The sequence below is a fragment of the Malaclemys terrapin genome, chromosome 8 (genome assembly GCF_027887155.1).
Source record: "Malaclemys terrapin pileata isolate rMalTer1 chromosome 8, rMalTer1.hap1, whole genome shotgun sequence".
Taxonomy (NCBI): domain Eukaryota; kingdom Metazoa; phylum Chordata; order Testudines; family Emydidae; genus Malaclemys; species Malaclemys terrapin.
The window spans coordinates 41981774-42007231 of record NC_071512.1 but is presented as its reverse complement, the minus strand read 5'-3'; the positions used below and the strand labels follow the sequence as shown (position 1 = coordinate 42007231).

Here is a 25458-nt window from a genome sequence, read left to right as displayed (position 1 = left end):
GTCAAGGATGAGTGTTCCATTTTGGACAGACAAGTAACAAAGAAGAGGGTCCTGTCTGTGACTCTATGTTAAGGCTATTACAGTACTTGAGTTCACACTTGATACTCGGTTGGTGAAATATAAGTATAGAACACACAACCACTTTGGGGTTTGTGCCCTGGTTTGTGACAGTCTGCCCTGACGTTGGCACCCACGTTCATGAGCCACTGCAGACAGCCTAACACTGGAGTAGTCGTGGCGGGATTTACATGCCATGGGTCAGTTGGCTTTATCAATCATAACCCAGTGCTGTTAAAAGTTTAAACTTGATATTGAGAGTTTATATGTCATATGATGGGTTTCAGACAAAAGACCTCGAACAGCTATGCTTGCAGAGGGGAATATCCTTTTAAAGGAAAACCCCAGATAAGGAACTGAGAGCTTTGCTCATAAGTTTTGAAAAGGCATCCAAGGACCTTCCTGCCCCAGAAGCCCTAGAAGCCACTGCAGTGTTAGCATTTATATAGCAATTTGAAAAGTATTTATAGTTATTACTGTTCCGTGTACTGAGAGTTAGGTATACCTTGGTACCTGCTGTATGTCACTGACCAAAGGCTGGTCCTGTAGAGAGTTGCCTCTGTAATTGTTATCATGTCTGCTTACTGTGCTGCTGATCCCCTGGTGTACACTGCCCCTCCATGCCAATGTACATCCCTTGCCCCCTCCAGGTCCCCCTAACAGCTGCATGATACCATTGTGCACACACCACAAGCCAGCTGCCCACACCATCCAAAATGCATCCCTGTCATTGCAGTACTTTCCAGCTGAATGCCTTCTCCAAGGGCACGCACACCCCAGTCTGTTAATGTCACTCATACCAACCAGTATGACATTTATCCTGGGCAAAATAATGGAACAGCTGATACAGGTCTTTACATTTCCACCTTTTAGCTCTTTACCATTAATACCAATCAAATGGGTCTTGTCAAATAAACTTGATATCATGCTTTGACAAGATCACAGGTCTTGTTTAAAAATGGAAACTCTGCTGACATAATATAGTTTGGCTTCTATTGGGCATTTGACTTAGTACCACACAACATTCTGCTGAAAAACTCACTATATAAACAAGAAAGCATTAAATTGCTGCTGGTAAGATTTGCTGCTGACAGAAAGCTTGTTGGAGTTGGTGAATAATGATGAGTCCAAGTCACAGATACACAGTGAACTGGATTGCTTTGTTGGGTGTGTGCAGTCAAACATGTGTTTTAATACAGCCAAATGCAAGGTCATACATACATCCAGAGACAAAGAATTCAGGCCATACCTACAGAACGAGGGACTGTGTCCTGGGAAGGACATAGGGGGCATGATGGAAATCAGCTGAACATGAACTCACAGTGCCTAAAAAGGTTGCCTAGTTGAGAACCACCTCACTCTGAGCTGTATGTCCACAGCTGGAAACAGCAGAAGTGCTTGAGCTGGAGTCCTGTTGGTAGGGACAAGTGGGATTCTGGCAGTGTGTTCTCTGGGAAGGCCCACACCTCCCTGATCTGAAGTAGCCGCAGTTTGGATCTACAAGATGCTTTGCAAGGCCCACCGTCTATCCCAGGAATGTGAAAACTTATGAGGAGCAGGGATTGCAAAGGTGAGAAATTGCAGGGGGGAGTGGGATTTGACAGCTAGGACGTAGCATGGACAGGCTCCCTTCAGCAGTTTGATAAATCTAATAATTAAATAACCAACTGAATGCAGGCTCCCAGGGTGATGTTGCAGCAAGAAAGGCTAACATGGTACTTAGACATATAAGCAAACAGCTAGCAAGTAAGAGCAAGAAGGTTACATTAAATAAATGTGGAGGTGTGAGACCATTTCTGGATCCTGTGTCCATTTCTGGGGTCCACACTTCAAAAAGGATTTTGAAAAATTGAAAGTTCAAAGAAGGGCTCCAAAAATGAATCCAGGACTGGAACCGGCCTTTCAGTCCTGCTGTGAGGAGCTCTTACTAAAGAAGTAACAAAGAGAAGGTCAAGAGGTGACTTGCTTATGATCTGTAAGTATCAACACACAGAGGAGATACCTGATATCAGAAGGCTTTTTATTCTAGCAGCCAAAGGCATAATAAATTCCAATGGCTGGGCACTGAAGCCAGCCAATTTCAAAAAGGAAATAAGGTGTAAACTTTTAACAGGGGGGATAATTAACCATGGCAATGGATTACCAGTCTGGGGCTTGTTCATCACTTGATGGTGATTTAAATCAAGTTTGGATGGCTCTTTCTACAACTCTGACCCAGACTAGTTTAATCACTAGCTTTTGGGCTCGGTGCATGAATCATTGGATGAGATACTCTGGCATGGGTTATGTGTGGGTGTCCTGGATCCACAGGATCTGTGCTATGCCTCACCTTAACAGTCCCTGGAGGAACCCCTTCAGTGTACCAGACCCCCACAAGGGGTCCAACTCTTCCTTAGACACAGGCCACGCAGCCTCAACCATGGCAGGACTGAGCCTCTGGGCTCAAGCACTCGTTTCACACTAGGAGTGCTGCCCAGCGAGTCCCACTGAGCTACACTCCTGGTCAGAGATGTGTAAACTGTTCAGGGACCCATGCACCTCAGCAAGTATTTGTGGTGACACCCGGAAGCCTTTTCAAACACAGAGTCATTTTTATTAGTCAACTGGATATAACCTCAGAGAGTCCTCGTGTTAGCAGAGAGACGCAACCGTTAAGACACAGTCCATCCTGCTCAAGCTAGTGCTCTACTCAGCTAGGCTGCTGTGGAATCCATGTCTGTCCCTCTCCGTCTGTTTCTTTGTCAGTCCTAAGTGAGAGCTGCTGAGTCTCTCCAAAAGCCAATGTTTATCCCAGATATCTGACACCCTTTGGTCCAGTCTCATCCTCCTGCAGACTCATGCTGAGTTCATAGAATCATAGAATATTAGGGTTGGAAGAGACCTCAGGAGGTCATCTAGTCCAACCGCCTGCTCAAAGCAGGACCAACACCAACTAACTCATCCCAGCCAGGGCTTTGTCAAGCCAGGCCTTAAAAACCTTTAAGGATGGAGATTCTTCCACCTGCCTAGGTGACTCATTCCAGTGCTTCACCACCCTCCTAGTGAAATAGTGTTTCCTAATATCCAACCTAGACCTCCCCCATTGCAACTTGAGACCATTGCTTCTTGTTCTGTCATCTTCCACCACTGAGAACAGCCAAGCTTCCTCCTCTTTGGAATCCCTCTTCAGATAGTTGAAAGCTGCTATCAAATCCCCCCCTCACTCTTCTCTTGTGAGGACTAAACAAGCCCAGTTCCCTCAGCCTCTCCTTGTAAGTCATGATCATTTTCATTGCCCTCCGGTGGGCTCTCTCCAATTTGTCCACATCCCTTCTGTAGTGGGGGGACCAAAACTGGACACAATACTCCAGATGTGGCCTCACCAGTGCTGAACAGAGGGGAATAATCACTTCCCTCGATCAGCTGGCAGTGCTCCTACTAATGTTCACATGAGTTCACATGATTCAGCTACCAGTTTTCAATTGGCAGGGGTCAGTTGTATAGTCCAGTTGTACAGTCCCGTTGTCTTTCTGGATCCTCCATTGATTTTGGTCTGTTTCAGCCAAACCTTTCTTGACCCATTTATACCATCCCTAACAGATCTGAGACATGCACACTTCATGTCTCCTGCTCTGCCCAGGGAGCATGTAACCCTTTTGCACCCACTAGCAATCCCTAGTCAAGTCGCACGTGCGTATCAAGTAGGTCACACCATACACATCATTCATTAAACATATTACAGAAAATTCCCACTATGTCACAGCGGGAGGTGAGACTGGGTGGTCATTATAGATCCTTCTGCCCAGGGACGGCTCTAGGCACCAGCAAAGCAAGCAGTTGCTTGGGGCGGCACATTTGCAGGGGCGCAAGAATCCAGCATGGGAGCTGAGAATCAACAGGGGGCCCTGGGAGCTGTAGTTCCTTGGTTAGCTCCCTGCCTATAGAGCCAGTCCTGGAGCAGGGAAAGAACTGCATTTCCCAGCATTCCCTTGGCCGCTAGTAACAGGAAAGGGAGGGAGAAGGAGTATGGAACTGAAACCTGCAGCTTGCTGTGAGTGGTAGGGACAGAGCCAGCTCTAGGTTTTTTTGCTGCCCCCCACCCCAGCCCTGGGCTCCCCCCACACCCTTGTGTTGCCCCAGCCCTGGACTCTACCCCGCCCACACCCCCTGCTGCCCCAGCTCTGGCCCCCACCCGCACCTCCTGCTACCCCAGCCCTGGGCTCTCCCACAAAGAAAAAATTGGGTGGACTAAATGGACAGTGCACCTCTCTATCTGAAGCCTAGCAAGGGAGGTACGTGGATACCACTAGAATTTAAAATAAAAAGTAAGGGAGGGGAGGCTCTGGACCTGGACAGCTTTAGATACAGTACCAGGCACGTAGGAGGATTTCGATTTCTGAGCCATGGAAGCAGAAATTGACCTTTCTTTTCCAGATTTAGCTAATATTCAGAGAGGGAATCTAGCACCTGCCTTCTGAATTTTGAGGGTGTTCAAATCTGGGAGTGCTCAAGCTCAATTTGGGCAGCTGTTACTTCATTTCTCCCAAATCAAATATACGGATCCACTGTAACTTGCTGTAGAAAAAGTAGAATAAATTGAGCAAGAAATGCTTCCCAGTGGTTATTAGGACTGGAATTGCTATTTTCAACAGCTATTGCTTTTTATTTTTTTAAGTTTTATTTGTTTAAAAGGAAGACAGTGATAGTGCATTGGCAAATTCCCCATAGAAACAAAGAATGGAACAAAAGAATAATAAAGGCACCTCAACTTTTCCTCATTTATGGAGGACAGTATTATAACATGCATCCAGATATCCTTCAATCACACAAGCTGAAAATTGTTCCACTTTACTGCAGTTCTGTAACCATATGGGAACCAATCCTGTCTGTGTTCTGTGCACATCAAAAATTCCTGCTGAATGACCCGCCCTGGGAGCGAGTTACCAGTGATCCAGGAACTAGGGCCCAAGATCCACCAGTCTGTGTTCTGGGCAGTGGAGGATGATGTGTCCTGTTTTCTGCCAGTTTCATAGCTGATAAAATGTAATTAGACAATGAAGCAGTTCAGTTCTTTGGCAGGATCTGTGCCCCAGGTCCTTCTGCGTATGGGAGCATGTATGGTGACAGAGGCATGGAAGAGGCAGAGCAGGTGCATGACAGTCATAGCATCAAGGCAATCTAGTACAATCTTGGAGTTTTAGTCAACAAACTTGGCAATTTGAAGGAACTCACACAGAGATCAAAAATAGCAGTACTCATAAGGGGCTTCAGAGCAGTGGAAGGACTGCTGTGTATCCAGCATCGTCAGAGCTGGGAGCTCCATGTCTGCCTGGCACCGGACCTGAGAGGCAGTGCTGTGTCAAACTCCAAAGTTAACCTAAGGAAACATTGGTTGTACACATGCACATCAGTGTGTGCAAAGTGTCAGCAGGAAGCCACTGTTGTCAGTGTGCACAGGGCAAAATGCCAGGCAGGGTTTACAGAACCTCCATTGATTTCAGTGAGCGTTTTGCCTGAGTAGGGACTTACGGTATGAATGCAGGATTTTACCCATAGACTGTACAATGCAGGGAGATGAAAGTGGCATTGAATCCACTTCTATCACATGTAACCACAGGGACCCCACCATGGGGCAACAGGGCTCAGGCCAGGGACCTTCAGCTCCTCAACACAGACCTGTGCCATTTGAGCCAAAGGAGTGTGTTATCCTGTGTGTGGCCTAGCCACTAGTGGAGGACGTGACACAATCATGACACAGCTGTCTGCTAGATAGCAGTGGGATGTTAGAGATCAGGAGTTCTGGGTTGTGTTCTGACTTGGGGAGAGGGAGTGTTGTCCAGTGGTTAGAGCTGTGGTTACAGTCAGGATAGCCATCTTAGATCTGGCATGTTCATTCTGCAAGACATTGTACCTAAGCGAATGAGACTTGGTCTGCCATATTAGAGAATGGGATTCTGCTCCCTGCAGCGACCTTGTGCTCAGTCAATAGGGGAAATAATACTTGCCACTGACCTGGAGTCTATGGCAGGGGTTGGCAACCTACGGCACACAAGCCGATTTTGAGTGGCATGTGCTGCCTGCTGTGGTCCCGACCCCCAGCCCCACTCAGCCCCCCTGCCCTCTGTAGAGCAGGCAGAGAAGAGGTAGGGATGGGACCATGGGGAAGCGGGTGGAACAGGGCATATCCCTTCCAGCCCCCTGCCATAAGCCGCTCAGGGCAGGGGGCTGGGAGCATCCCCATGAGCCAAGCACCCCAGCCTTCTGCCCTGACCTCGGAACTCCCCCCCACACCCAGCCTTCTGCTCTGCACCCCCCCCACACACACACCCAGCCCTCTGCCCTGACCCCTGAACCTCCCCCCCAGGTCTGGGGGCCCAGCTGCCAGCCCCTTGCCAGCCGGCGTCCCGGCCGAAGGCCCCGCTCAGCCCGCTGCTGGCCTAGGTGAACAGAACCCCAGGCTGGCAGTGGGCTGAGCAGACTGGCGGTGTAAGATCAGCATTTTAATGTAATTTTAAATTAAGCTTCTTAAACATTTTGAAAACCTTGTTTACTTTACATATAATAGTTTAGTTATATAATATAGACTTATAGAGCGAGACCTTCTAAAAAACATTAAAATGTACTACCGGCACGCGAAACCTTAAATTAAAGTGAATAAATGAAGACTAGGCACACCACTTCTGAAAGGTTGCCTACCCCTGGTCTATGGCCATGCTTGGTAGTAAGGGCTTGAAGTGGGTAGCGATGTGCACACTGGAAGAACAGACTTTAGAACTTATGGCCTCCTGGCTCCCAGCCCAGGGCCTTTTCCCCTAAAACAATGGTTTTCCACCTGAGGTCCACGGACCCCTGCAGGTCCACAGACTATATCTAAGATTTCCAAAGCACCTCCATTCAAAATTTCTTAGGGGTCCGGAAATGAAAAAAGGTTGAAAACCACTGCACTAAGTCAAAGGGCACTTTGAGGGCAAGTCTCAGTCTCTCTCTGTAGAGCATCACCCGGCCCGGTGGTGCTGCAGGATGGGTCAGAGGCCTGCCTATAATGATATGCTTTAGCACTAGATGTGTCTGTGCTGTATTAAAAGTTCCAGAAAGGGGAGTGGTCATGGGTGGTGCGTGAACCACTGGCTGGGGGAGGCTAGCCCCTAGCCCCGCCCCTTCCACCCGCTTCTCCCACTGGACCTTGCCCCAGGCTAGCACCCCCAGTCCTGGAGCACTGGGAGGGAACCTAGGCAGGGTGGCCCTACCAGCCCCTGGAGCCAGGCCGCAGAGCGAAAGCAGGAGCCCTGGGGGCGGAGAATGGGTGGGACCACGCCTGGCTGTTTGGGGAGGCATAGCCTCCCCAGCCTATGGTACCCGCTGCCCAAGGGAGTGGTCTCTCAGAGAGACTGGAGATGAAAGTGGCTTGTTTTGTCTAGGGCTTCTTGTTCTCTCTATGTGGCCGCTAATTAAGAACAATAGGAAGTCCCCTCTTCTCGCCCCAGAAAGGGGTCCGGAAGAATAATTAGGCAGCAGATCTCTGTCTAGTGAAGGCATTTCTAACTGTCAAGGTGTGCCATTCAGGCTAGCAATAATGCAAGCTCCAAGCACGTTGTGACCAAGGGCCTGAATTTGGAAAGTGCCGGTGGCAGTAAAATCACAGCTCTCTCTTTCTCTCTCTCAATTTCCTAGGAAGTATCCAGAAACCTCACCAGAAAGAACATGGATGCAACAGGGAACGTGGATGCAATTTGGAGTGAGCCAAACACAAGGGACAAGGAAAACTGTTCCAGGAGTATCTCCAACAGCCTCCCTGACATCCGGAGCTCCCTGCAGAGGGATGCTGCAGCTGTGTACACCCACATTGAGGTAAGGCCAGCTGCCTTCTCCTGGCTACACATGGAAGTCCCAGGAGCCCCGTTCCAGTTCAAGAGCACTCAGTGTCACTGGTGCAGGCAGTGCTCAGCAGTAGGACTGGCGAAAGGTGTTGAGGGAGAAATGTACTAGAGCTGCAGGGTTAACTCTGATCAGGGTTGCAAGTTGGTGGACTTAGGCCTCCTCACATGGCAATATGTGATGGGAGTTGCATCCCCTTGTTATTCTGGTGCCTGTAGGTGGCAGGGCAGAACAGCTGCTTCCCCACAGAGCCCCCCCCCCTCTGCCTCCACACACCAGGCATGGCCTTGTGGGGCACATCTTGTCCAGGCTTGGGTTCCTTGACCTTTGCATCTCAAGCTCAGGCCTCTCCGTGTGGGTCAGTCCCCACTCGGCCATGCAGTGTCCCCCTTACAGGCAGGGAAGGAGTCACCAGCAGCTACACATTCCACTGTGGCTTTAGGCCCTAGGGAGAGGAGCAGGCTTGGTGGCTCTGGAGACTTACTGTCATAGAGCAAGACAGGTAGCACTGCAGGCTTCCCCTGCCTGTGAGCCTGAGCTCTGACCTGAGGACAGCAGGGTTCCACTTCCATGACTCATTGCATGCTCGACCTCTGCTCAGAGTGGGTCCACTGGAGAGGAGCTGATGAGGCCTCATTGGCATACATATCTGATTTTATCATGAGCACCAAACAGCCTCCAGCTGGTTCCTGCCGGTCTGAAATGGGTTAGCATGGACGGGCTGGCTCCATCCCTCCCTTCTCTTCCCTGCAGAGCTGTTCTCCCACTCACCCTTGTAACTGGCACAGCTGCTCAGAGCTCTGGGATCAGACCCGTAAGGCACTTGGCAGTGCCATGGGCACCATGACTCGGAGGCATGCGCTGAAGGTGCTTCAGCTGCTAGGCCCAGTAAACACCCAGAGCCATGACTGAGGGGAGTGGGTATTTTACTAGGGCTGGTAGGAAAGGGAAGGGTTGAAAACACCCTGGGTGCCATGGCTTCAGCTGTTACAATTCAAGATAAAACAGTAGAATTCGTGGCTTGGCCCTGGGGACACCCAGCTGAGGGTTCAGGCCCTCTTGTGCCTGGGGTTTCTTCAGTCTCATCCTTTAGGATAGGCAATCAGGGAACTTGCAGATGCCTCCCCCAGGATCAGCCCATGGCATTTCTCGTCGGGGCTCCTCTAGTTACAACAGCACTTCCTGCACAGTTGGTGCTAGCGGCTGCTCCAGCCAGAGCAACCATTAGACTACTAGGCCTGGTGTATAATTGAGATGGAATATATGGGCCAAAGGTGTTACTGCACATCAGTCCCTCTCCAGCGTTAAACCAGGTCTGAGTTGGGATACAGAGCCCTCAGCCTGCTCAGTGCCATGGCGAACACTCCACTGCACAGCCTTTAAACCTCTTCTTACAGAGAAAGGACAGAAGTAGAACCAGGCAAAGCATTTGCAATGTAGAGTATTAAGTCAGGCTTTCATTGTAACAATTGGCCTTGTCCCTTTCCCTTTAGCTGGAGAGAGCTTTAGAAGGAAAAGCTCCTTGTTGGAGTGTCTCTTAGATGGGATCCAAGATGGTAGGAACTGTCCTTTTGGGGAAGAGAGAAGCAGTTAGCTGAGAGTGGCTGGCACTGCTATTACAGTCTGATCCCACTTAATCCAGGTGGCAGCTGGGATTCAGCCACAGCTGGTGGAGATGGTGATGTCATCTGGGTCCCTCTCTGGCCTGGTCAGGACACCTCTCAGGATTAGCACAAAGAAGGGCCAGGCCCAGGAGATGGAGGGGGTGGCTGCCACAATGGTGAAGCTCGCTCCAGTAACCTCTCTCTGGTTTTTGCCCCGAAGGGAGTGGCGGGTGGAACAGCCCATCCCCTCGTTATTTTGTCCACCAATTAGGCCTAATATCAGACACACCAATTTTGGTGTTTTTAACAAGCATAACTTTTTCTGTCCTTGGCTTATATCAACATGGCCTTTTGCATCAGACTAATGCAGTCTCTCTGTCTGGTTCTCTTGCACTTGTTGTGGCAAATTGTCGGCACTACTATGATGGGTCCCATGCTTTCTCTGCTTGTGGGGGTGTTCAGGGCACCATTTCTCACCCCTGATCTGGTGTATTAACTGTCCCACTAGTATCCCAGAGAAGGGGAGTGGAGAGGGAGGACCCAGGCCCACCCTCTACTCCAGGTCCTAGCCCAGGGGCCCTAGGGATAATGGCTAACCACTTGAACTAGCAACTCCTTCCCCTGGGCTACTTCCCTCTCCAGCCCTTCAGCTTGTGGGACTTCCTGCCCTCTCTCTGCTTGGGCAAGGTTTCTCCCAATCCTTTGTGTCTGTGTAGTCCCTCTGCTCTTGTAAGCGGGGGAATGAGCCCGCTATTGTGGGGAACTTGCCTGGCTTCTGCACTACCCCAGTGAAGTGGGCTAGCGAAAGGATCCGAGTCCTCGCTCCCACTTGCTTTACCCAGAGGCCTCCCTGCCCTTGAGGACTCCCCTTCCACTCTCCTGTTTGGCAGTGTCCTCGTAAACCCCGACAAGGCTGGGCCCAGGATTCCTGGGGGGCTCGACCCCCAACCCTGCTGTGGTCACCCAGGACAGGGGCTAGGGTGTCCCCACTCCGGGGTACTCTCTCTGCACTGGGCACCTCCCTGACCCACTGATCATTTCATACAATTTAAAGCAAATACAAGTTGTTAATTAACAATTAATTTTAAAAAAGAATAAGGAAAAATGGGAAAGGTTAAAGGAAAACACATCACCCTGCTCTGTGGCAGGGAACATTACAGTGTCTCTGGAACGTCAGGGCAGTTCAGTCTGTTCCTTGTAGGTCCCAGGCCTGCTTCTCAGGCCCTGTCTGTGCTGCAGGGACGCTGTGGGTTGGACACTTGCTCTGGTGGTGGCCACACGCTCTCAGGCTCTAGGTGGCAGGACCCTTCTTCCCAGTGTCGCCCCCGCCCAGTCGGGGTTATGATCCCCCTGCAAGTCTGGCCTGCAAGGCCTCTTGGCTGAGGCATCTCCCTGTGCTGGGCCCACTGCCCAGGGTCCCCCTCACTCTCCCCAGCTGCTCACCGCACTCGGACTGCACACGGCTCCGGACTGCCGCAGCCCCAGCTCCGGACTGCTCCAGCCCTGGCTCCAGCTCCACTCTGCCTCAGCACGGCTGCTGCTGCTGCTCTGCCTTCAGCTCCCTGGGCTGCTTCTCTGGCCTCTCTGGCTCTGGTTGCTGCAGCTCTGCCCCCAGGACAGCTCTGCTCTGCAGGCTGCTTCTGTGACTCTGCTCCCAGCTCTGACCTGCTTCCTGGCTGCTTGTCTGGCCCCTCTGGCTCTGGTTGCTACAGCTCTGCTCCCAGGGCAGGTCTGCTCTCTCTGGGCTGTGCTCTGGCTTTGGGGCTGCAGCTCTGCTTCCAGCAGCTTAGCTCGGGCCCCTGCTCTCTCCTTAGCTCAGCCCCGCTCTGTCTGACTCAGGCCATTCCAGTTCACACGGAGGACAGGACCCCCTCTGGCTTCCTGGCTCCCTGATTAGCCTGCCCGCCCTGTCAATCAGGCTGATCTGGAGCATTGGCCTCTCCCCATTGTACCTGGGGACTGTCAGTCTCAGGCCCCTGATTTGCCATCGACCCTTCCCCTTTTAGTGCTGGGAGGTAGCCAACCAGAACACCCCCACTGAGTGTTAGTAAGGGGGCAACAGTCCCCTTACACTCTGTACAAGCCAGGTTTCCCTTTACCTAAGGTCTTGGTCTTCTGGCCTGCCACAGCACTTTTCCAAGCTCTCCTCTGCTTCCCTTCAAACTGCTCTCTGCTCCAGCACCAAACCACTCTGCTTCAACTTCTCCAACTGTCTGATTGAAGCAGGGGTTTTTTTATCAGGTGACTGGCTTCAGGTGCTCTATTTGCCTTAATTGGCTTCAGGTGCTTTAATTAAACTGTAGCAGCCTCTCTTCCCTCTACAGGGAATAAGGCTCTTATCATCCTGGCGCTTACATATCTCTCCTTTCTATCACTCTCCTACTGTCCTCTGGCCATGCTGTATCACACTATTTAGAACATTCTTTATTGAAAATAACTTTACCTACTTTCCATAGTAAATTCCTAAGCAGGCAAAAGTTATAGACCAATTGTCCCAAAAGGCCTGCAGTCATCCCTGGCTACATACCATTGATTCAGCCCCAGGCAAAGGAGACTGCCCCCTTGCTAGGCTGACCCCTAGAGCTTTAGCTTCCTTCTGGATCCTGGGGTTCTAAGGCCAGCTGCTGGCTCTGTGTTGTGGAGAGTCCCCTGCAAGCCCCTCTCACTCAGCTGTCTGGCTGCAGGCCCTCTCGGCTCTGTCTCTGCTCTGCACGCAGCTGCTCCCATCCCTGCCTTGCTCTCAGCTCACACTGCAGCCCCACAGAGAATCTCCAGCGTTGGTCTCCAACCCTGACCCGGCTCCCCGCACAACCCCTCCAGCGCCGGCTTCCCACCCCCACGCGGCTCCCTGCACAACCCCTCCAGTGCCGGCTTCCCACCCCCACCCAGCTCCCCACGCAACCCCTCCAGCGCCTACTTTCTGCCCTTCTCTGCTCCCCACACAACCCCTCCAGTGCCTGCTTCCTGCCCCTCCCCACACAACCCCTCCAGCGCCTACTTTCTGCCCTTCTCTGCTCCCCACACAACCCCTCCAGTGCCTGCTTCCTGCCCCTCCCCACGCAACCCCTATAGCACCTCCTTCCTGCCCCTCCCTGTTCCCCACACAATCCCTCCAGCGCCTACTTCCTGCCCCTCGCTGCTCCCCACACAACCCCTCCAGTGCCTGATTCCTGCCCCTCTCTGTACTGTATAATTTTTGGTGGTGCCTGTAACAATGCTGCCTTTGGTGGGACACTTCTGAGAGTGTCAATTCAGGACAAATTGCTCAGAGCAGGGCAGTTACAGCCCAAGGCTGGGGTTCCTTTGCACACCAAGGCAAACCAAACCAGCCAAACAGAGAAGACTTCAGTTCTACCCCACTGGCTAACCACAAGTCACACAAGCAATTCCCTTAGACACTGCAGTTTCCCAGTATCACCACCAGTGACATTCATTATGGGGATGAATGGTTATGAAAAAGTACCCCAGTAAAAGGAAAAAGGTTCTCCCGAACCCAAAGGACCAAGCCCCAGACCCAGGTCAATATACAAATCAGATCTTACTCACAAATCATGCTGTTGCCAATCCTTTAGAATCTAAAAACTAAAGGGTTATTCATAAAAGGAAAAAGATATAGATGAGAGCTAGAATTGGTTAAATGGAATCAATTACATACAGTAATGGCAAAGTTCTTGGTTCAGGCTTGTAACAGTGATGGAATAAACTGCAGGCTCAAATCAAGTCTCTGGAGTACATCCACAGCTGGGATGGGTCATTCAGTCTTTGTTCAGAGCTTCAGCTTGTACCAAAGTCCCTCCAGAGGCAAGAAGCAGGATTGAAGACCAGATGGAGGAGCTGCAGCAGCCTTTTATAGTCTCTTGCCATGTGGCCTTTCTTTCTTTGTTCCAAAGACAAGCTATCCAGCACATGACATGAAAAAACCTCAGAGTTCTGGCCATAGGCATGTCCCTGCATGCCTTGCTGAGTCACAAGGTGTATTTGCCTTCTTTCACAAGGTCAGTTGTATAGCTGATGGTCCTTAATGGGCCATCAAGCAGGCTAGGCATTGCTGACACCAAATTGTCTGGGGTGTCACCCAGAAGCATAGCATAAGTTTGAAATACAGACAGTATAGAGCCAATGCTTATAACTTTATATACAAAAATGATACATGCATTCAGATAGCATAATCATAACCAGCAAACCATAACCTTAGACACCTTATTTGACCCCCTTTATACAAGATTTGGTGTCACTACAGACCTTGGTTGCAACAATGATCACAGTTGCCTAAGACTTTTGGAGGGAGTTTGGGTACTGGGTGCGGGCTCTGGGCTGGGGAAGAGGATTGGGGTGCAGGAGTGAGTGTAGGGTGCAGGCTCTGGGAGGGAGTTTGGGTGAGGGGGGTGGTTTGGGGTGCGGGCTCTGTGCGGGAGCAGGGGGTTGGGGTATGGGAGGCGGTGAGGAGTTCCAGCTCTGGGAGGGAGTTTGGATGTGCGAGGGGGTGGAGGATGCAGGCTTTTGGAGGGAGTTTGGGTGTGCGAGGGGATAGAGGGTACAGGCTCTGGGAGGGAGTTTGGGTGCGGGGAGCTTGCTCTTTCCTGGGGTTGGGGTGCGGGAGAGGGTGAGGCACTTAATATTGGGCAGCTCCTGAAAGCGACCCATGCATCCTTCTGGCAACGGCACCTAGGCGAGGGCCTGGGGAGTCTCTGTGTGCTGCTGCCCGCAGGCACGCCCCCCGCAACTCCCATTGGCTGCAGTTCCTGGCCAATGGGAGCTGTGGAGTCAGTGCTCGGGGCGGGGGCAGTGCGTGGAGATACACCCCCTCCAGGCAGGGCCGGATTAACTTTTTGTGGGTCCGGCGTCAAACATATTTGTGGGCCCCCCTGGGGAATAATTGTAAAAGGGGCCGGGGGTAAAAGGACAGTGGGGCAGGAGCAAGGGGAGGGGTCAGGGGTAAACTGCAAGCACAGCAGGGCTGGGGAGGGGGAAAACAGGATCCCCCACACACCCCTGCCCACATGGAGCGGGTACCTACCTGGTTCTAGCCCATTCTCTTTGTCTCTCTCTGCACTGAGCTGCCCCTTCTCCCACAGCAGCAGGACAGGTTCTCTTCCAGCCCTCTGGGGCAGGTGTTGAGAGTGGGAGGAGCGGAGGCTAATGTGGTTACTCCTATAACCGGACATTTAGTTTCCAGTCAGCACTGCTAACCGGACGCTCAGGTCCCGTTTTCTACTGGAGTTTCCAGTCTAAAACTGGATACCTGGCAACAGGGCTGCCAGAAAAGCCTGAGGGGGGGAAGGGGCAAGCAATCATTTTTAAAAGTAAGAGGGCTAAGCCTTAAGAGGGGGGGGGGACAAATGGTGGGTGGGCTAGGGAGTGGAGAGGAGCTAGTGGGCAGGGCCATGTCTGCTGTACTGCCCAGGTAGGCTGGAGACTATGGGGATCAGCTGACACAGTATCCAGGGCCGGTGCAAGGATATTTTGCACCCTAGGCGAAACTTCCACCTTGTGCCCCCCCACACTCCTCTCCAGAGCATCGCTTATTATAAATTTTCAAAAATGAATACAGTGGAGTCACATCTTACACGGGGGTTAGGTTCTAAGGTCAGCACGTAAGAGGAAAATCGCGTATAGTGAAAATTACCATAAACTACAGTATATATAGTATACACTGTCTACACTAGAACAGGGGTCCTCAATCTACGGCAAGCGTGCCAAAGGTGGCACGCGAGCTGATTTTTTTTTTTAATGGCAGGCTGCAGGTCCCGGCCACCACTGAGCCTGCTGCTGGCCTGGGGTTCCGTTCACCCAGCTGCCAGCCGGGGTCCCAGCCAGCGACTCCGCTCAGCCTCCTGTCGTTCACCCAGGCTGGCAGGAAGCTGAGCAGGGCCGGTGGCCGAGACCCTGACTGGCAAGGGGCCGGCAGCCGGAACCCCAGATTGTCAGTGGGCTGAGCAGGGCCGGCGGCCGGGACCCCAGACCGGCAGCGGGCTGAGCAGCTCAGCCCGCTGCCAGTCTGGGGTTCCATCCACTGGCTCCTGCCAGCTGGGGTCCCAGCCGCCGGCCCCACTCAGCCTGCTCAGCCTGCTGCCAGCCGGGGTCCCGTCCGCCGGATCCATTCAGCCTCCTGCCGGCCTGGGTGAACGGAACCCCAGGCCAGCAGTAGGCTGAGCAGGGCCGGTGGCCGGGACCCCGACTGGCAAGGGGCTGGCAGTCAGAACCCCAGACGGGCAGCGGGCTGAGTGTGGCCGGCGGCTGGGACCTCAGCCTGCTGCCAGCTGGGGTCCCAGCCACCGGCTCCGCGCAGCCTCCTGCTGGCCTGGGTGAACGGAACCTCAGGCTGGCGGACGGAACCCTGGGTGAACGGAACCCCAGACCATTCACCCAGGCCGGCAGGAGGCTGAGCGGAGCTGGCTGGGACCCCAGCAGGCTGAGTGGGGCTGGCGGCTGGGAACCCAGCTGGCAGGAGCCAGCCCACTGCTGGCCCTGCTCAGCCCGCTGCCAGCTGAGTGAACAGAACCCCAGGTCGGCAGCAGGCTCAGCGGCAGCCGGGACCCGCAGCCTGCCACTAAAAAAAAAAATCGGCTTGCGTGCCGATCAACTTGCATAGGTTGAGGACCCCTCTAGTGTATACTGTACTTTATGGTAATTTTCACTATACGCGATTTTCCTCTTACGCGGTGACTTTAGAATCTGACCCCCATGTAAGATGTGACTCCACTGTAGTATTAAAAAAAAAAAATTGGGGGGCACCGCTTTTTGGCACCCCCAAATCTTGGCGCCCTAGGCGGTTGTCTAGTTTGCCTAGTGGTTACACCGGCCCTGACAGTATCCCCAGCCCAGGTGACGTGACAGCTAGTGGTGGATTTAGAGTTAGTGGGGCCCCTCAGCCCTGTGCTCAGCTTCATTTTTGGAGCTCCTCCTTGGGACCCAGTCAAGAAAAAGAACGTCCTCTCTTATCCCCCGTTGCCCCCCTTTTTCATTCTTTTTTTCTTCATCCTCCTCCCATAAGTAATAGCAAGTAAATGAAAATAAAGTTAGGTACCTTGATTGTTCTTGTAGTCTAATTTATTTTTCCACAGACCACTTGAAAACCACGGAGGGGCTTGACGGACCACTTAATGATCTTTCCAAATATTGTAAAAAAATGTTCGGGTGCGGGGTCTGGCCAGGAGCTAGGGTGAGGGAGGGAGCTCAGGGTTGGGGCAGGAGGTTGGGGTGTGGAGCACTTACCTGGGGCAGCTCCTCTTTGGTTCTCAGGATGGGGGTGGGGATGTGGGGGGTGCAGGAGTCAGGGCAGGGGACTGGGGAGGTGTGGGGGGTGCCGGGGTCAGGGCTGGGGAGGTGTGAGGGGGTGAGAGGAGGTGCAGGGGGCTAGGGAAGTGTGAGGGGGATGCAGGAGTCAGGGCAGGGGACTGGGGAGGTGTGGGGGGTGCCGGGGTCAGGGCTGGGGAGGTGTGAGGGGGTGAGAGGAGGTGCAGGGGGCTAGGGAAGTGTGAGGGGGATGCAGGAGTCAGGGCAGGGGACTGGGGAGGTGTGGGTGTAGGGGTCAGAGAAGGGGGCTGGGGGAGTGTAAGGGGGTACTGAGGTGTGAGGGGAGTGCAGGAGTCAGGGCAGGGGGCTCGGGGTATGTGAGGGGGAGCAGGGGGTGGTGGGGTGCAGGGGTTAGGGAGGGCAGGGGGCTGGGGAGGTGGGCTGGGGTCATGGGGTGCTCACACAGGGGGCGGGAGGGGTATGCCCCAATTCCAGCCCCTTCCCCAACGCCTCACCCCCGCCTCTTCTCCTCCTCCTCCTCCTCTCTGGAGCGGCGTGCTGCGGCTCGCTCCTCCCTTGTTTTCCCTCCTGCTGGCAAGGCTGATCCAGCTGACCGGCCGGGGGCAGGGGGGTGGGGAACGTAGCACCCTGGGGAAAGGGGCGGGGGAGAGGCCTCACTCCGCCTCTTCTTCGCCTCCTCCTCCCCGGAGCGGTGTGCAGCGGCTCCCTCCTCCCCCTTCCCCCCTCCTGCTGGCAAGGCTGATCCAGCTGATCGGGGGGGGGGGAGGAACGTAGCATGCTGGAGAAAGGGGCGGGGCAGGAGCCAGGCTGCAGGCAGAGACTGCTACGGAGCCGCAGCAGCCCACAGCGTCAAGCTCTGACCCCACAGGAGAGAGTGGGGGGGTCAGAGAAGAGCACGCCAGGGCCCCTTTCAACCGTGGGCCCGGCGCCATGGTACCAGTGTCGCCATTATAAATCCAGTATTGCCTCCAGGGCCTCCAGGGCCGCAGGGACATGCCGGCTGCTTCCCGGAGTGTCGCGGAGCGAAGGCAGGCAGGAAGCAGCCTTAGCCCCGCTACACTGCCACTGGTGGTGATTATGGTGGCGGCTGGGGCAGCAGGTGGGACCGGGATACGCTCTAAGGGAGGTGTGCGAGGGCAGCAGGTGGGGCCGGGGGAGGTGCGAGGGGATGGCAGGCAGAATCAGAGGAGAGACCTGGCCCCAAACATTGGTAGAGCTGGGCCCCCGGGCCCTGAATATTCCTGGAGCATGGGCACCACAGACCCATATACCTTGCCGACTGTGCTCCAGCGCCTGCTTCCTGCACCCTCCCTGCTCCCCACCAAACCCCTTCCACAGCCTGGTTCCTGCCCCCTCGCTGCTTCCCACACCTCTCCAGCGCCTGCTTCCTGCCCCCTCCCAGCTCCTGACAGAACCCCTCCAGCACCTGCTTCCTGCCCCTCGCTGCCCCCCACACAACCCCTCCAGTATCTGCTTCCGAACCCTTCCATGCTACCAACATAACCCCTCCAGCACCTGCTGCCTGCCCCCTCCCTGCTCCGCACACAACCCCTTGAGTGCTTGCTTCCTGCCCATTACTGCTCCCCCCACAACCCCTCTAGCGCTTGCTTCCCACCCCCTAGCTCAGGGGTAGGCAACCTATTGCACACGTGCCAAAGGTGGCACGCAAGCTGATTTTCAGTGGCACTTACATTGCCTGGGTCCTGGCCACCGGTCCGGGGGGCTCTGCATTTTAATTTAATTTTAAATGAAGCTTCTTAAATATTTTAAAAACCTTATTTACTTTACATACAACAATAGTTTAGTTATATATTATAGACTTAAAGAAAGAGACCTTCTAAAAACATTAAAATGTATTACTGGCATGTGAAACTTTAAGTTAGGGTGAATAAATGAAGACTCGGCACACCATTTCTGAAAGGTTGCTGACCCCTGCCCTAGTTGCTCCCCACAGAGCGCCTCCAATGTCTCCTTCCTGCCCCTCCCCACTCCCCACACAACCCCTCCAGGACCTCCTTCCTGCCCCCTCACGGTTCCCCACACAATTCCTCCAGCGCCTCCTTCCTGCCTAGAGTGACCAGACATCCCAATAAAATCGGGACTGTCCCGATACTTAGGCGCTTGTCCCGTGTCCCGATATTTCACACTCTGTTCTTTTTTTTCTCCGCTGGCGACCCCCACCACGTGTCCCAATATTTTCTTCCTCTCATCTGGTCACCCTATTCCTGCCCCTCCCTGTTCCCCACACATCCCCTCCAGCGCCAGCTTCCCACCCCTCCCCACACAACCCCTCCAGTGCCAGCTTCCCACCCCTCCCCACAACCCCTCCAGCACCTCCTTCCTACCCCTTCCCCACTCCCCACACAACCCCTCCAGCGCTTGCATCCTGTCCCCTCACTGATCTCCACACAACCCCTTGAACACCCGCTTCCTGCCCGTTACTGCTTCCCACACAACTCCTTGAGTGCCTGCTTCCTGTCCCTCCCTGCTCTCCACACAACCCCTTCAGCGCCCACTTCCTGCCCCTCCCTGCTCCCCACACAGCACCTCCTTCCTGTCCCCCCACTGATCCCCACACAACCCCTCCAGTGCCTCCTTCCTGCCCCCTCCCCTCTCCCCACATAACTCCTCCAGCGCCTGCTTCCTACCCCTCCCCCCTCCCCACACAATCCCTCCAGTGCCTTCTTCCCACCCCTTCCCAGCTCCCCACACAACTCTTCCAGCAACTACTTTCCAACCCCTTACTGCTCCCTACACAACCCCTCCAGTGCCTGCTTCCTGCCCCTCCCCCCTCCCCACACAGCCTCTCCATGTCTTCTTCCTGCCCACTGCCTGTTCCCCACACATCCCCTCCAGCGCCTTCTTCCTGCCCCCTTAGTGCTCCCTACATAACCCCTCTGGCACTTGCTTCCCTGCCCCACTCCCTGTTTCCCATGGGCCCATCCAGCCTGTCCTGGTGTGGCTGCTGACATCCCACAGAGTGGTCACTTCCAGCGTTTGACCTTTGTCAGAGAATTTCCGCTCCATCCTGTTCCCACTAAGAATGGAGTCTGGGTCTGTGGGGGGTGCGACAACAGCAGGGTGGGGGTCGATGAACTAGTAGTGGCTTCATGAGGACATTTCCCTTGGGCAAGTGGCCACTCCGATGAGACAAATTAGTTTGAAATGAAGAACAGGAGTACTTGTGGCACCTTTGAGACTAACAAATTTATTAGAGCATAAGCTTTCGTGGACTACAGCCCACTTCTTCGGATGCATATAGAATGGAACATATATTGAGGAGATATATATACACACATACAGAGAGCATAAACAGGTGGGAGTTGTCTTACCAACTCTGAGAGGCCAATTAATTAAGAGAAAAAAACCTTTTGAAGTGATAATCAAGCTAGCTCAGTACAGACAGTTTGATAAGAAGTGTGAGAATACTTACAAGGGGAGATAGATTCAATGTTTGTAATGGCTCAGCCATTCCCAGTCCTTATTCAAACCGGAGTTGATTGTGTCTAGTTTGCATATCAATTCTAGCTCAGCAGTCTCTCGTTGGAGTCTGTTTTTGAAGTTTTTCTGTTGTAATATAGCCACCCGCAGGTCTGTCACTGAATGACCAGACAGGTTAAAGTGTTCTCCCACTGGTTTTTGAGTATTTTGATTCCTGATGTCAGATTTGTGTCCATTAATTCTTTTGCGTAGAGACTGTCTGGTTTGGCCAATGTACATGGCAGAGGGGCATTGCTGGCACATGATGGCATATATCACATTGGTAGATGTGCAGGTGAACGAGCCCCTGATGGTATGGCTGATGTGATTAGGTCCTATGATGATGTTACTTGAATAGATATGTGGACAGAGTTGGCATCGGGGTTTGTTACAAGGATAGGTTCCTGGGTTAGTGGTTTTGTTCAGTGATGTGTGGTTGCTGGTGAGTATTTGCTTTAGGTTGGGGCTAAAGCAACAGGGGCTCGTTCACCTGCACATGAGCCATTACAAACATTGAATCTATCTCCCCTTGTAAGTATTCTCACACTTCTTATCAAACTGTCTGTACTGAGCTAGCTTGATTATCACTTCAAAAGTTTTTTTTCTCTTAATTAATTGGCCTCTCAGTGTTGGTAAGACAACTCCCACCTGTTTATGCTCTCTGTATGTGTGTATATATATCTCCTCAATATATGTTCCATTCTATATGCATCCGAAGAAGTGGGCTGTAGTCCACGAAAGCTTATGCTCTAATAAATTTGTTAGTCTCTAAGGTGCCACAAGTACTCCTGTTCTTCTTTTTGCGGATACAGACTAACACGGCTGCTACTCTGAAACCTGTCATTAGTTTGAAATGCTTTTTCTCCTTGCTCAGCAAACTTGATTTCCGCTCCTCAGACTCCATCCTCCTGAAGTCAGCACAATCCAGCAAACCCAGAGTGTAGGCGGGAGCAGGACCAGCCCGTTCCGTGCCCCTCCCAAGGGGTGCTGGTTTGAGGTCAGAGATGGATGGCAGGGTTGGTGTCTGGAAATCATGATGTCACTTTGCAGCATAGAGCAGCAATTTGAGGCGGGTGGAATTCTCTGGGAATGTCTGTGCTGCAGTGAAGCAGAGCCTGTGATTACCGGGCTTGGGGGCCCAGTGTGTGGACAGCGTGGCACTGCGCAATCCAGAGAAACTATCCTCCCCTGCCAGCTAATGCCAGGCTCTACCGCCACCTCCCATGCTGTGCAGAGCCCTGCTGCCCAGCTGAGTGGGCACAGAGCGCAGCTTCAGCTGTTAGGGTTTCTAAGAGAAACTGCAGTTTGATTTTGCTCAGTTCAAAGGGAAGAGATGGGGGCACCAAGTCTCCCCTGGTCTGCCCAGCATAGGGGGCAGTGCAGAATTGGTACAGCAGTTCCTACCCCATCCCAACTCTGTAGTGGTCGTAGAGGGCGTGGGAGGAAAGGGGCATGACTGGGGCTTCCCTGTGCAATCCCTAGTTGCTGTCATGGCCCCTTTGATTTAGCATTCCCAGCCTGATCCATGCTGTGCACTATGTGCCCGGAGCCAACAGTGTGGCTCTGAATCTCCCCCTTTCTGTTATGGTGCTGCTGGCAGAGACGGGGTCTCCATGGGACAGGGAGCAGCCCCACAAGGCCAAGTAAAGGCTCTGAGCTCTAGCTCCAAGGAATGGACCAAACTGAGCTGCTCCAGGAGGCTGAATTGCTGGGGGACTCCACCAATGAGCAGCCATGTCTCCCTGTTGAGGAAGGCCCAGCATGGCAAAGCGCTGTGGCATTTGTGTGTGATGTTCACACCATGTAGTGTGCTCAGGCTGCAGTCTGTGACTAAGGCAGCCTCGGGCCCCAGGATCATGGGCCCCACAATCACAGCCCCCAAAGGAGGTGGATTTTGCCCTGAGTGTTTTGGTGGTTCCCAGCTTTGTGCTCAGCTACAGCTTCTGCCGTGCACTTGGTGATCTGGGAGGTAGATTTAGGGCAGCGTTTTAACGTGCCTTGTGTGGTTGCGGTGCAGCTCCGTGAGGGGCGTAGCTACCAGTGCTGAGAGCGCGGCTCCCAGTGCTGATGCACTGTTTACACTGGTGTTTTATGGTGCTGAAACTTGCTGCGCTCAAGGGGGTGGTTTTTTTCACACCCCTGAGTGAAAAAGTTGCAGCACTGTAAAATGCCAGTGTAGACAAGCCCTTAGAGGTGAAGCAGGGAAGCTGTCCCTGGGCATTGCAGCAGCGCCAGCAGTGACTCCATTGTGAGTGGTGCACTTAGTGGGCTTAGGAGCAGGTGCTCTATGGGTCAGGGTTCATATGGGCACACACAAGGCTGACTGATGGGGCTGGATGCACATAAAACCTTCTCTCGCAGGAGCTTCTCTGTCTGATTTTACCATACAGCGGAGAAGGGCTCAAGCACAGCTGCTGACGTATAAAATATTCTCCATCAGCAGCAGCACTTCTACTCCCATGAGGTCCATCCCTCACTCTCCTCACCAGCCCCAACTTCGCTAAGCATTGCAAAAGCCTAGGAATTTAATACAAATGGCTGTCAAGCAGTGCAGGGTGCAATGCACACAATGTGCCTGACAGAAGCCCACAAAAGGCAATAAAAAGCTAAGCCACCTGGCATACCTGACCCTCCACTCCTCCCACCACAGGCACACACCTTGCTATTACCACAAGGACTGTGCACCACAGATCATAACCTTAATTCTGCCCCACCTGCCCACAGCCCTTCTACACACAGCCCTTTACCAAATTGCCCTCTCCCAGCACAACCACATAATAATACACCAAACACCCACAACTACTGGTGTTGGGGGGAAATGTTCTGGTAAAGTGGTGTATCCCCAACAGTAAAAGGTGGTGAAATTAAAGTTATGGTCTGTGGTCTAGGGTAATGGCACGCTGTGTCTCTGGAGCTGAAGGGTTCATAGGGTTAGGTGGCTTAGCTTTACATTGCCTTGCTTTTGTGGGTTTGAGTCAGGCCTGTTGTATGCGACACCACCCAGACTGCTTCACAACGGAGTTTTTGTATGTTACTCTTAATAGCAGCCAGTTGAATGCTGGAGAGATTCCATTCCCATCCATGCTGAAATGCAAAGCACGGCACTTTTGTTACCCTGAGTGACCTTGCTTCCAAAAATTCTTCTTTTCTTGTAGTTAATTTCAGCCAGGGTTTAAAGGAACCCTGGAGCCATCCTTTCAGCCAACTAGCCATTGCTGCAGTGGTTCCGGTTCTCTTTCCATTTCCTTTTAATGAGATGAAAATCATGGGTATTAGCCTGCAGTTTGAAAATGGACTCACCTCCTAAAGCCAGCCCCTGGGAACTCCTGGCTCCCCAGAGGAGGCTGCCCCAGGCATTCAACAGGCTCAGATTCTCCTTTCCTCATTAAGTATTTTTATCTTTGCTATGTGTAAATGGATCCAACACTCAAGTACACTGTGGAATGCTGGAATCTCATCTGCACCACATACTTTTACCATCATCATATACAGCCCAGCTGTCTATGATTACACACCTAGCACATGCCCCATGTGTAATATATACCCACACTCAATATACAGTTCCATCATCACATACACAATACAACTGTTGACATACAGCATTCCTCATATACAGTGTATACTCAGCTCACACACATAGCATACACTCAGGGCCAGATTAGGGGGGGAAATTATGGCATTTAAGATCTTCCTACAATCCCCAGCTCCATCCAGCTCCAAGTGACTGGAAGTTTCTGCAGAAATGATCATTAGTGAAATATTAACAATGTCGGAATTGCAATGGTCATTGTTGGGCTTCAGAATGAACAATAAAATGAATAGCTCAGCGCTCTTGCTTTGGTCAGTGTCTGTCTGCAGCCTCAGGAAGATAGCCCTGCATTGCTTCACATTCATTGAGTTGTCTTTGCAGTTGTAAAGCAAGAAATATTTTTTTAACAAAAGGACCAATTCTGCAGGAAGCGACTGAATCAGAGAAAGTGAGTAGGCCGTGAATGTGCTGCAGAACAGCTGGTTTGCCCTAATGTAACCAACCATAGCCTCACATGCAGACAGCTGTCACAGTCGTTATGGGGGATCGAACCCTAGCTTTTCAGCACCTGGAACACAGGCACTGCCTCTTGAGCTAAAAGGAGGTTTCCTTTAGCCTTGAGGTGGTAGAAGCCAATATATTTGCTAGTATGAGCCATTACATGGAAACATGATCACAAGCACTAAGTCAATGTATTACACAAACACTAAGCACCAGCCCCTGCAAACACCCTAACAACGCATACATTCTATCAACATCCTGGTATGTACAACATATAATTTAGAATAGATCATAGGAACTGTATGTCCCTGTTGTCACACTTGCATCCCATACTGAACCTCATATGCAACATAAGCCCCTAGCGCTGCTCATCCCTACTATTCACAACAGTCTTTCTATTACCAAAAAATAAAGCACTGATGACCTTGACAAATGAAACAAGGACAAGGTATCCTGCTTAACGGGCAACAAGTTGACCAACTATGGTATAGATCCACTCTTCCATTTCCCAGCTAAACACACTCAGCTGTGTATTTTGGCCATTATGTAACATCCTCTTTTATCTCATAAAGGAAAAATACGAAGAAAGATTCCTGCAAGATGAGATGGTTTCTCAGCAAATCAGCTCTGTTGAGTCCCTGCAGCAGCTGCTCGCCGCTCCAGAGGCAATGAAACCAAAACAGCCCTTGCAGAGGAAGATGCATGTGCGGAGCCGGCTTCCTTCCAAGCCCACCATCATTCGAGGCATCACTTATTACAAGGCAAAGTCCACTGAGTCAGAAAATGACCTAGAGGAACGTGAGTTGTGTTTGCAGCCATGGCTGGCTTCATGGAATTGGCCATCTGGGCCTCTTAGCAAGGGGGTGGGTAAAGTCTGTAGCCAATCAGCCTCTTCCCCACTCAGCAGCCTGGCTGTCCAAGCTGAGTACAAGACTGTACCTTTTCAAAATGTGACCATGTGAGAGAATAGTCACAAGTGAATGTGTGAGAGAGAAGCTAGAGTCATGGGTTCCATGGGCCAGTTAGGTTCTGCATCACCAGGGCTTTCATTCTTCTTCATTCTAAAGAAATCTGTGTTCTCTGCGAGCCATTCAGCCTACCCCCACCATTGGCTGTCTGACATCATACAGGCATCGCTGCAGAAAGTGTGAGGAGGGATTTGAAGGAGCACGGGGC

The 25458-nt window shown here is 52.3% G+C and overlaps 1 protein-coding gene across 1 annotated transcript in view; it reads left to right on the top strand.

Annotated features, from left to right (window-relative positions):
* The window catches only part of OLFML2B (olfactomedin like 2B), a 108234-nt gene that overhangs the window by 57581 nt on the left and 25195 nt on the right, over positions 1-25458 (top strand). The window contains exons 4-5 of the mRNA XM_054037042.1: positions 7708-7884; positions 24855-25080. Of these exons, the coding sequence (XP_053893017.1) occupies positions 7708-7884; positions 24855-25080 (403 nt within the window). The remainder of the gene's footprint in view (positions 1-7707; positions 7885-24854; positions 25081-25458) is intronic.